The sequence below is a fragment of the Phascolarctos cinereus genome, unplaced genomic scaffold (assembly GCF_003287225.1).
Source record: "Phascolarctos cinereus isolate Bilbo 61053 unplaced genomic scaffold, phaCin_HiC Scaffold_4;HRSCAF=312, whole genome shotgun sequence".
NCBI classification, from domain to species: Eukaryota; Metazoa; Chordata; class Mammalia; order Diprotodontia; family Phascolarctidae; genus Phascolarctos; species Phascolarctos cinereus.
This window is the reverse complement of record NW_027555847.1, coordinates 19,498,691-19,511,243: the sequence shown is the minus strand read 5'-3', so window position 1 is coordinate 19,511,243 and position 12,553 is coordinate 19,498,691. Positions and strand designations below refer to the sequence as shown.

Genomic DNA, 12,553 nt, shown 5'->3' with positions numbered 1-12,553 from the left:
GCGGTTCTCTTTGCAGCTGGGACGAGTTCCCCCATTCTCCATCCTAGATCTTGGACTGAAGTAACTGGCAGATGGTGAAGTTTAAAACTGAAGCATGTGTTCCATCTGCAGCTGTGAAGAGGGGCCACATTCCTTTTCTTGCATTCTGAGGTCTTCCAATTTCCTCTCCCCACTAGTGAATGCTTGGCCTTGTTGTTCTCCACCTACTTATCCTATAATCCTGGCAATCCTGGTCCTCAATCTCAGGTGGGTACTATTAATATTCTGATTTTATTTCCTGTGTTGCTGTCATTTGCTTGAAGGAATGAGAGATTTTTTTTAAGATCATAAAAAACCCAAAGTTCTCACTGAAAAGACTGAAAGTAGGCCACTCTATCTCTAATAGAAGAATAGAAGCACCTTGAGGACAGGGACTGCTCTATTTTTGTCTGAGTGTCCCCAGTACCTGGCACAGGGGGTGGGATACTTAATAAATGCTTATTGATTGATGGAAATGATGAATGATGAAGCATACCTTTCCCCTCCCAGCAGACAGGTAATGGCTTACCAGGACAGAATAGGGGACACATTGTTAGATACAATCTGTGCCTTGGATCTTTGTGTTTAGTTATTTCACTTTGTCCTAAGGGAAGATTCAACCTGAAGGAGGTCCTTACGAGGTGACCTGAGGAAAAGTTACAAGTCAGCAATGACTGCTGGGTTTGTTCATTTGTCTATTTTTTGTTTTTTGACTTAAAAAAAAAAATTCATCGCTATTCCCTTGGAGTTTCTTGAGAGAGATGGGTTTCTTCAGAATTTTGCTCCAAAGGACCGGATACGTTTTCTGGATTTAACAAGTATAGGTCTCGAAGAAAAGCCGTATTCCAAACCAAACCACTTCAATTCAGCTTGACTGCTACTAAGCACCTACTCTGTGCCAGCCTACAAAACAACAACAGCAATAATGACAACCTTGACAACAAGCACATTACATTCTCCTGGGGGGGGCACAATATATTTATGGAGAAGGAAATCTAACTTGAGGAGGCATAGGGAGCATTAATAAACAGGGCGCTTAGAGGATAGACTCCTCTAAGAAGAGACACCTGAGGTGAGCTCCCCCTCAAAGGATTCTTAGAGGCAAAGATGAGGAGGGAATACATTCCAGACATATGGGAACAGTCTAGCTCAAGGTATGGAGACAGTAGATGCAAATCCGCCCTTCTTAGCAAGAGTTAGCTCTTCTGGATAGAACTTGTGAGGGGGTGCAAAACAGATGTTGAAAGGGGCATATTGTGTAAAAATGCTAAGGACTGCCAGGGTGGGAGGCTGGGGGGGGGGGGCTGGTTTTCCTCCCAGCAGCTTCTCTCCCTTCCCTAAAACTTTTGCCATTGTGGGCTATTGAGTGCACTGGTCCAGTTGGGTTCCAGCCATGCTCAGAGACCACTGTCCTCCTACCCGAAGCCCACAATGCTGGGCTAAGTCCTCCAGCCAGCGAAGCAGCAAGCACAGGCTTTCTTCCCCCATGCCTCCTCCGCTCCCAGCTGCAAGGTCCATTTCAGCTGTTATTTTGCAATAACTGCTCTCTCATCTCAGACAATGATCAACCTCTGGCTACGAAATGAAAAACCCACAGAGCCCAAGAGAAACACTATGGCATTCTAAGCCAACAATAGGTGATGAAAACATCTGTAGAGGGTAAAGCTGAGGGGCTTGGCTCAGCCTGGGTAAAGAACACCATTGTTTGGAAATGGAATATTTTTCATTCAAAGGATAATCCCAAAGCACAGTTTAAGGCCCAGTAGATTACATTTTTTTCACCCCAGGAAGTTGAAAACCTTGTGTGTTTCTCTCTTCAGGAAATTATTCAGCTGGGTATTATTAGGAGCTGTCCATAAATTATTGGCATTCTGTTAAGGGCAATTGAAGAGGAAAATAAAGGTCTGGGTTCGAGCCCAGGAATATCTTTCACTTTGCTTATCTTCTTCGGGTGATCATGATCAATTTCTGTTTTGATAGCAGCCAATTCCTTCCGCTCATTTTACAGACTGAGTTCATCTCCTGGAGTGCGTTCATTCCACGAGTCTATCTTTGCCAGCTAGCTCTGAGCAGACCAGAGCATCCCTAGGTCTCCATAATCCTAAAGGATCCAGAATCTTTTTGTTCTGAGACATAGCAAGCTAATAACTAATAACAGCATTCCAATCCATCACGCTCAGTTTGTTCCAAGGGAGAGAAGTTGTTGAGTCCCTCATAATGATGGCCCTCTTGAACGCACCCTAACATTTGGTCTCCTCCAGAGAAATAAGCTCTGGTGGCTTATTTTTAAAAGGGCTGGCTGGATTTGGAGTTGCAGACTTTGTTTTCAAAATTCACCTCTCTGCTACTTAATTCCAGTGTGTTCCCTCAAGCAAGTCACTTTCCAAGTAAGCCTCAGTTTCCTCAGTGGTTGGACTTGATCATCACTCCCTCTCCCCAAGGTCCCTTACAGCCCTAAATCTGTGATCTTCCCAGACCTACATTTGCTAGAATTGTATATCTCCTTTAGACTCTCACAGAAGTTTAGATTTTCTGTCCTTTCTCCTCCTGAAAATAAGGAGGTAGAGAATCAGCATAACTTCTTGCCTCTAGCCAGGAATCATTTACAAGCTGAAATCTGCCTCCTTGCTTTTAGAGAGGGTTCCCCCAAATTCTTATTCAACATTCCCCTCCCCCGAACCAAAAGGTCTCTTAGTCTCAATGGGCCTGACACATGATCATAATAAATGTCTCCATTTCTTCCTCTTGTTTATCCATGCTGGCATTCCATGGGCTCAAATCAGTTTAGCAAAACAAACCTTTGGCCCTGAATTCGAACCATTAACATATTTCCCACCCAAGGCCCCGAAGAAAGAGAGATGTCTGTTGCAAGCTACTCCTCCCTAAAATTCTGTTGCCAGGTTTGGCTGTGGTCAATATTTTCCCCCTCATCAGTTACGTTAGAAAGTAAAAATAAATGTGTATAGAACCTACAGGATCAGATACTCATCAGAGCCAACTAGGGCACCATTTTGTCCATCAAAAGAGAGGGGAACTTTTGCTGGAAAAAGTTTCTACAATTTTGAACTTATTTCCTTGAAATAATATATATCTGCAGAGAATGAAGCTCAGTGCTATTTATTCCATGAGCATCATCATGATATATAGCTATGTAGCACACATGCATGCATATAACTATGTGTATATGCATATGCATATGTATGTATGTGTTTGTATATATTGTATAAATCTAGATGATATAGATATAGATACAGGTATAATGAGGACAGTTACTGTGTACTTAGCAGCCACGGAGTAGAGGGTACCAACGTAACCTGTCCCGAGAAATGGACTGAAAAACTGCCATCCTTGATGGATACCACAGTAGAACACTAGGTTCTAGCCCAGTAGCAAAAGGACGGAGTACAGTTTTCCAAAGGAGTTCCTTTGTTCCCTGGGAAATAACTTCTCTGCTTGTAAAGACTAGCCAACAATATGTGAGTGCACCAAGAGGCTCTGATTTTAATGGTATTGGAACTTACTCTACCGGCATAGGGTATGGGCCACCTGGAACTTAGGAGTTCTTGGGGTTTGGATAAGTGACTTGCCCAAGGACACTCAACTAGTTAAGGGTCAGAAGTAGGATTATACCTAGGTCTTCCATATTCCAAGCCCAGCACTCTGTCTGCCACACAAGGCTGACTATGCGTCTGCTGTGAAGCGTTTGGTGTTCAACAAATGGATTTGCCCACAGAGCAGACACACTAAATCAGAGGCTCCCTGAGATGAAATTTTGAGAAAGAACAGCAGCAGGGCAGGGAGAGTCACCTTCCAGAAGTGTAAGAGAAGTGGGAGGTCACAGGGCAAAAGCTTTTCATCCCAGACAGAATAAAAGAAGAACCAAGGTGGTAAACAGCATCCATAGTCTTAAACCAAAGGAGAGCCTCCATGTGGGAGAGGCATTGCTGCCCTGCTTCTCACTCTCTCTCTCTCTCTCTCTCTCTCTCTCTCTCTCTCTCTCTCTCTCACTCACTCACTCTCTCTTTCACACATACACACACACACAAACACACACACACACAAACACACACACACACACACACACACACATACTGGTTTCCCTGGAATTCTTCCCACACATGGGTAGCAACCTCCCTGAACACACATGCCAACTCCAAGCAGAATGCCCACCTAGGGCACACCATGGTCCTGTGGAATCTGAGCCTGCTGCTATGCCAAGAGCCCTCCTTTGAGAATGACGGGTTAATGAGAGGCGGCTTTACTATGGGTTGTCTTGGCCTTTCCAGAGAGGAGCTCTCAAGAGAGCATTCTTTTCCACAGATGTCAAAATACACATCAAAAGTTGGAAGAGGCACTGACAATTGCAAGCCGGACATCCCTAATAGCCTAAAAACAGCAACAGGGCAGAAATCGAGAGGAAACCAAAGAGGACGCACTTGCTGTTTTCCAAGGAGATTTAACACATATGAATTCCCCGGGGGTCCACAGAGCAGAAGACTGGCAAGATTTGCCATCTGTCCCAAAGCTTACTCTGCATTGTACAGAACTCCATGGTGATTCAGCCATTCTCCCCTTTTCTTTGTGGTGGGAATGCTACACCAGCTGTACTTGGACAAGCAGCACTTTGAGGCTTACCCCCAGAGAGGAGAAATGCCATCATGCCTGGATTCCTAGCCAAGGGCTAATGCTACATACAGTGGGGTAGGGCAGACCCGGAGGATGGCCCTGGGCCCTGGGAAGGCTCCCCACCTGCTTTGGTCGTCACTTTCAGGAGGTAGCCGTCCAGATCAATATGGAAGTGAGGAGTCTCACAGGGCAGTGCTATCCGGGTACCGTTCCACTTGACTGTGAGATGCTGCTGGAGGCTGACTGTGCCGCCGCCAACCACAAGGTCCACAGCCTTGGTCCAAGAGAAGGACCGAGTCCTCCGGGCATCATTCTTCACCAGCACCTGGAAGGGTGAGGCAGAGGAGGAGCAGTCTTTTGTCAAAACGTACTGACATGTTCCCTGAAAGTTAAATGTCCGTCCGTCAAAAGTGTTGTAGTGGGGATCTCCAAATACAGTGCAAACGCCGGGCTCTGCAGGTGAGTGAGAAACAAAAGCAGGATAAAAACTAAATGAAGTATTTTTGTTTTCAAGTCATCTCAGAGATCATAGTAATAAAAATAGAAGGGGAATTGCTGCTTGTCAAGAAACTGACAGCCTCTGACACAGAGAGATTTTTTTTTAACTCAAAAGAAAAAGATCATTGTTCTATTATCACAGCTCTGGAGCTGGAAGAGACATTGGTGACAATCTGGTTCAATCCTCTAATTTTACAGATGAAGAAACTGAGGCCCCAAAAGGAGTTGTCACTTAGAATCATAGAGACATAGAGAGTTAGATGGCACCATGAAAACCATATAGTTCATCAACCTCGATTTCTTTTCCTTTGGGGAAATCAAGGCACAGAAATAGGTTAAGTGGCTTAGAATTATAGGATCATAGATTCAGAGCTGAAAGGAGCCTTAGAGGCCATCACTGATTCCAATCCCCTCATTCCAACCCAGGGAGAATATTAAGCTGCAGAGACAGGATCTGAACCCAGGTCCTGTGACTAAACCCTGTGTCCTTAATGGCCTATCCCAAACAAGTTCTGTCCTTCCAGTGGGTTCCAAATCAGAGGTGGTTTGGGGTCTGTGTGTGTGTGTGTGTGTGTGTGTGTGTGTGTGTGTGTGTGTGTGTGGTCTTTTTTCGTTGACTGATATTTTTGATGTCTTTCCCAATATCCTGTCTTGTTTATACACTTCCTATACTCAGAAACATAGACATTGAACTAGGATCTGTTTATCAACAGAGCTGACCCATCTATCCGGCTTCCTAAGCCACCAGACTAGCTAGGCAAGACAACAAAAAGAGGGGGGAAAAAAGAAATGAGTGGCTACAGGAGGGGGCCTCAGCATCATTTCCACTTAGCTAATTTGGGCATGTTCACCCCGGAAGGATGGAATCACGTGAATGATAGACGAGCGATCTTTTTTGCAACAGTACAAAGACAATGGGCTGTTTCCCAAGGTTTTCTCTAAGCTGCTTCCTGCTTCTTTTGAAGATTCTTCTGCCCATGAGCTAAGTTTCTCTTCTGGCAGAAACCAAAACACTGAGAAGGTTACTCTTTTCCAAACACCCAGACCTCTTTAGCAACAAGAATTCACTGCCACTGTCTCGATGTGGTAAAAGCTGAATTTCAATCAAGGCAAGCCTGGACTTTTTAGAAATTTCAGGACTTTTAGTTTGCCACTGGAAGGCAGTCCTGCTTTGGTCACATAATGCACAGCAGTAAAGTGCTAGGTTCACGGTCACTGCATCTGACTCAGAAGAACCTCAAAAGGGGAGCCTGGGGAAAAGGGGGAGGTAAGAGTAATTCAGTGGAAAGAGCACAGTCTATGGAATCAGAGGACCTGGCTTCGAATCTTGCACTACCTGTGTGACCTGGGACAAGTAATTTTACCTAACTGGATCTCAGTTTCCTCCTCTGAAATAAAAAGGAGCTGGCCTAGATGATGTCTGAGGTTCCTTTCAGCTCTCATTCTATGACCCCGAGTGAAGTTCTCAATGCTGGACATCTGGCAGTTTTATGCATTCATTCCCCCAACCTTGCTGAAATGAGGAGGCTGCTTCAGTGACAAGGGGGGGCACTTCTAGCTCTAAGCCTGTGATCCTGTAACAGGCCCTTCCATTTTCCCATCTGTAAAATCTAGGAATTACTCACACAAGGGACCCCACAGAGTCAGCATGAGGTCAGTGCTTTATAACATGTGAAGCCCTGAACAAATGTGTGTAATTATTACAGTTCAGAAAAGGAGCCAGCTGTCATTTCTTAAACTTTATCTCCCTCCTGCTGTCTTTATATCTTTGCTTTCTAGGCAGTAAAGGATGACTGATGAGGAAATCATAGATAAGAATTAGCCCAAACAATGATAAGATCTGAGCTCCTCAATCAAAAGAGCTATTTGTTTTCTGTGCAGGCAAAAGTCAAGAATCAAAGGGAGTCGTCCATAGACATCTTGGGTCTGTCTTCTTCTCTTTACCTAAGCAAATGGTTAAGAGTCAAGACATGTGGAAGACGCCCTTTGGAGACCTGCCACCCTAGCTGATCGCTGGGATGGGATGGAAAGGAAATATTTGCTTTTCATTTCCAATGTGTTATATAAAGAGATGCTGTCTTATGTTATATCACATTGGATCATGCCATATGTCAACTTGCTCGACGGCAGTAATATATGTATGTATATACAGACACACATTTGGGATTTCAGAAGTTAAAATCTGATCTACAATATGTTTTCTTTGTAAAGATGTCACTTTTAGAATAAGCTTTTAAAAAAGAAAAGAAGGGAGGAAGGCTGTATGGTGGAAAGAGAACTGGATTTGGATTTGGAAGGCCTCATTGGTGGGTTCAAGTTAATAACTGAAGGACATTGAGCAAGTCACTAAATCTCTCTGGGCCTCAGTTACCTCATCTGTAAAATGAGGAGGGTTTAGACTCTACATTCCCTTCTGGCTCCAGAGTTATGACCCTAGAAGTGACCTTCAACAAGTACCTTCACTTCCTGGGGCCTCAGTTTCACCACCTGAAAAATGAGGTGTCTGACTAGATGGTCTCCAAGGTCCCTTCCAATATCTATAAGCCTATGATGGAGTAACCTGAGCTATCTGGATTAGTTTGAATCTATAAATGCTTCCCCACAAAAGAAAAAAAAATACCACTATAACATATATGACTTCAGAAAGAAATAATCAGATTTATTTTAACAAGGCACCTACAGTACAAGAATTCCCCTCCCAATTTTGCTCTTGTCCTGTACTTTTGCCAAATTCACCCCCTGTATTGTTTTCCATTTCTCCTCTCCTCCTAAGTATTTATCACCAATTATAAACAGAGAGTTGGAAAAGACCCTGAGATCACCAAGTCCAATCTCCTCATTTTACAAAATGTGTAAGTGATTTGTCCAAGTGTGTAAGTGATTACAAAGAGAATGTAAGTGATTTACCCAAAGTCATAAGTTTTTCTTTGGCAGGATTTGAACTGTGACCTTTCTGACTCCACATCCAATCAGTGGGTTGACTGGATTATTAAATGACTACTGAGTCCAGGACACTGAAACCCCAGAGGTCTCAACTCAAACCCAATTAAGAAGTAATTTCCCCAGTTAAGGGAAACTTTTCTAGTCCTGTCTCTAAAACATAGATTTCCTTGTGTCCCACTCTATGTAAATCTTTGACTGACATCCAGATATTGTCTTCTGGCCAGAGACAGTAAGTCCCTTCATGTTTTAGTCAGTTGACAAGACTTTGGAGTGGTGTCAAGAGCCAGGGTTTGAGCCCACTTCAAAGAGTCAAGGTTCCTGACCTTCACCAGCTCAGAAAGGAAATCCAGAACCTCCCCAAACTTTCCAAGTCAGAATTAACCTTGGTAGACCCAGAGGGCAAGCCTGGGGGTGGGATGGGGAGAAGGGGGAAGGGAATAAAATAAATACTCTTGAGGAAATTCTTTCTTAACCAATTAAAGAAGCTAAGTAAACCTTAACTTTCTGAAAAGAATTATTACCTTTTTTGAAATTTCCTTACACTTTATCCCTCCTTTAGGAAGAAAGGTGGAGGACAATGGATGCAACACGCTTCATACACTTTGCTAATTAGTTTTCCTTAGCTTTTTCTTTGTTACAAAGAAGAGTTCAAAGTGGGTTATATAGGAATAAATGACATTAGTATATTTTTTTCAAATGTATCCATCAAAACAAATAACTAAATGTTATTTTGTGTAAATACATATGTGTGAGTATGTTTTCTAAAGAACTAATCACACCCATTCCCTCTTCCCCCACCCCACCCCACCCCCCCAAAAAAAACCAAATTAACATCTCCAGGTAGCTTGGACTGAACTGGAATGTGACAAACACTCTAAGCAAGAATGAGAATGATGAATGAAGAACCCAATGAAGTTTACCAGCTTTGTTATATGTTATTTTTGTTCATAAATATGTAGAGTAAAAATGTTTACCTTGTGTGCCAACTTAAATAATTTTCATTCCTTTTAAAAGAAAAAGAACAAAGATGGTACTTTCACACTTTTTTATGTGGCAAATAGGATCTTGATCCTAAAATTATTAAGGCTAAGTTAGAGAAAGAAAACTTTTAGGTTAGTATCACTAATGGATATTAACATGAAAATGGAAACAAAAAAATTGGCAAATGGAAAAAAAAAATTCAGTCCATAAGGCCATACTTTTGTCTATATTGGTAGCAGTTGACATTCTTACTTAATGTTTCTAGTGAAAAGTAAGAGCTGCAAAGGTCCCCCAGAAGCAGAAAAATGTCCTTAGAAACTAGAAGGGGAAAGTGAGCCATTTAGGACCATAAAAACTTGAGAGAAGTCCTATGAAAGATGATAACAACGGTTGACCATAAGTGAGAATTACACGCATAGGGATCACACCAAAAGGTACAGAAAACTGAATGTCTATAAAGACATTGTCTACAGAAAGATAATTATGAATTGACATTAGGGTTCAGTATTTCTCCAATGGTTCTGCTTTTAGGACTTGGGGAGGAAGATCACCAGGACTTTTCCTAATTTTAGGTAGAGAAGGCAGAGCAAATGTTTTCTTCTGCCATTAGGATGTGAGCTTTCAGTTTTGTCTTTGTAACTGATATATTAAGCTTGGTAAAATGCAGGTTAAAGTAAATCATACTTCATTATTGTGAAGAACCCATCTTCCTATCCCAAATACTTAAATGTTTTCTTGGCTTCTAAAGATCTGCCTATTATATGTGAGGAGAGAAAAGAACATGCATGTTAGCGTAATGATTAAAAGAAAAAAGTTTAGGGTATGAAATATGCTTACCTACATGTGCACAGAGGAATGAAAGAGACAGACAGAGAGCAAGACAAGGAAAGGGGGAAAAGAGGAAGAGAAAGACAGGGACAGAGAGAGAAGGAGAAGGAGCAGGAACAAGAAGAGAGACAGATGCTGTACAAGTGCTTGGTGGGGGCATGAAGATTATATCTCTCAATGTTATTTCTTTTTCAGGACACTCATTTAAACAAACTCTGGTTCCAGATGTCCAATATTCAATTCATCTACCATGTTAAATTCTAGACCCTTTCAGGCTTATTTGAAGTGAGTTAGGAATGGTTGAAAGGACTAAGAGTTCAAATCAGGCTAAATATTTTAAAGCCAGGGCAAGACCCAAAAACATCTAGTTTGTTAGTGGGGAGCAAGTTTTAATCAATTGGAATGTGTTATCATCAAACTACCTATTTGTTGAAATGGATATCTGTTGAATTAGATTAAATCTAGAATTACAAGGAGAGATCGATACTGCTTAACTAGGGTCAAAATCTCCAGGCTTTCATAAAGTTCTGCTGGTAGAAGAGTTGGCTTTTGTAATCAACTGTCTTTGAGCAAAAGAGAAAGTTGGTTCTTCAGTTCTTAAATCTAATCTAATCTCAGACCTGCCTCTTCAAGGTAATGAGGTAGTGAAATACTGGAGCAGAATGGCACATACAGTGTATCAGAAGGTTTTACTTAACTGGTTTTCTTTGTTTACAAGGGAGGATTTATTGCTGAAGGAGGAGCATTGAGGATATTTCCCAAAATGACTCTGATGTAAGATTAGAAGGCAACAACAAAATAATTTTTAAAGATGTATTTGGTCGACCCACATGTACAAAAATATACATAGCAGCTCTTTTTGTGGTGGCAAAGAATTGGAAATTGAGAGGATGCCCATCAATTGGGGAATGGCTGAGCAAGTTGTGGTATATGAATGTAATGGAATACTATTGTGCTATAAAAAAATGATGAACAGGCTGACTTCAGAAAAACCTGGGAAGACTTATATGGTCTGATGCTGAGTGAAGTGAGCAGAACCAAGAGGACTTTGTACACAATAGCAGCCACGCTATGAGATGACTAAGAATGTTAAACTGAACCCTTCTCAGCATTACGAGGATCTAAGACATCTCCAGAGGCCTCGGAATGGAAAATACTGTCCACATCCAAAGAAAGAACTATGGAAGTCGAATCGCTCTCACTTATTTTTACCTTCTGTTGAGTTTTGTTTCATCTTTCTGATGGTTCCTCCTATTGGTTTTAATTTTTACTTACAACTTCACTAATGTGAAAATATGTTTAATGGGTATGTAAATGTATAAAGCCTATGTCAGATTGTGCACCATCTTGGGGAGGGTGGAGTGGAGAAAAAGGGAGAAAAATTTTCGACTCAAAAGCATAAGGAAAAAAATTTTTTTGAATAAAATTTTTTAAAAAAAGATGTATTCGGTCTATATTCAAATACACTGCCATATTAATTAGTCAATTTTAGTGACATGGTAACAAAAAAGCCTCGAGTAAATACAGAAACACAGATTTTCAGAGTTGGAAATGCCCCCCAGCAGCCATCTGGTCCAACCCATCTCTAAAAACCATGCCCTTCCTTCAACTCCATCCCCCCAAGTTGTCATCCAGCTTCTATTTCAAGACGTCCAATGAGGAAGAACCTCCTACCTCCCAAGGCAGCTCATACAAATTCAGGTAGCTATTGCTTTTGAGGAGCTGTCCAACATCCTGCTTACATCTTCCTCTCTGGAACATTCACCTACCTTTAGAGGCAATTTGATCTACATTAAAATGTTTTCCTGTTAAATTAAACCTAAACTATTTCACTACACTATCCACCCATAGCTTCTGATTCTACCTGGGAGGGCAGGGCAAGCAGAACAAGCCTGCTTCCTTCTCTTCCAGTCTCTCAGATTAATCACTTTCTAGAAAGTCTTCTAGCAACAATTTTTCATGAAGATTAAAGAGCTGGGTGGCTTTTACATAGCATATAGTTGACTCCACTTTTTTTATTTTTCTAGGTTTCCACAACACCTAAAAGCCCCACTTCATTTCGCCAAGTTCCCAAATTACTTATCTGTTGGTTTTTTTTCAATGTGATATCCCTCAGGAGAATGTAAGCTACTGGGGTCACTGTAGCCCCAGGTTTATGAATTTGCAGAGTGGGGAAATACTTGGCAAACAAGTCATAGGGAGTTGTCTGGGGGTTCAGACAGGCTATGGGAATTGCAGAGGTCATATAATCAGAGGCAGAATATTAATTCAAACTATTCACCCAGGCCCAATCCACCATACCACACTGCCCTTCCTCGCACATAGCAGGTGCTAAATAAATGCTTGGTGAATTGTTTGATGACACCAGATCCCTAAAGAAAGATTTTCCAGGAATCTTCTTGTTGATTATTTCAAAGGCAGACAGGCTAGCAGTCAACCAAACAGAAGGCATTTGGACAAAACAGTAAACTCTAATTAGCCAGCTGCTCCCCACCCCCAACCCTGTATGACTAAAGTCTCTCCTCAGTCCCTGTAAAGCAAAGATCCTTAGCTCAAGCTCAACATTTCTTGTTTTTATTGCTTATTGTCAAGTCTATTAGCCTTATTAAATACAGCTCACTGTGGTTTCAGAGATAAGTGACCTCCACAGCACACTGAA

At 41.8% G+C, this 12,553-nt stretch overlaps 1 protein-coding gene across 3 annotated transcripts in view; it reads right to left on the bottom strand.

The window, feature by feature from the left end:
* BMPER (BMP binding endothelial regulator) overlaps window positions 1-12,553 on the bottom strand; it is a 291,522-nt gene that overhangs the window by 89,263 nt on the left and 189,706 nt on the right. For 2 of the 3 annotated variants that reach the window (XM_020969086.2, XM_020969088.2), the window contains one exon: window positions 4,768-5,097. The exons of the other annotated variant lie outside the window; for it this stretch is intronic. In XM_020969086.2, coding sequence (XP_020824745.1) covers window positions 4,768-5,097 — 330 coding nt within the window. The remainder of the gene's footprint in view (window positions 1-4,767; window positions 5,098-12,553) is intronic. 3 annotated transcript variants of the gene reach the window in all.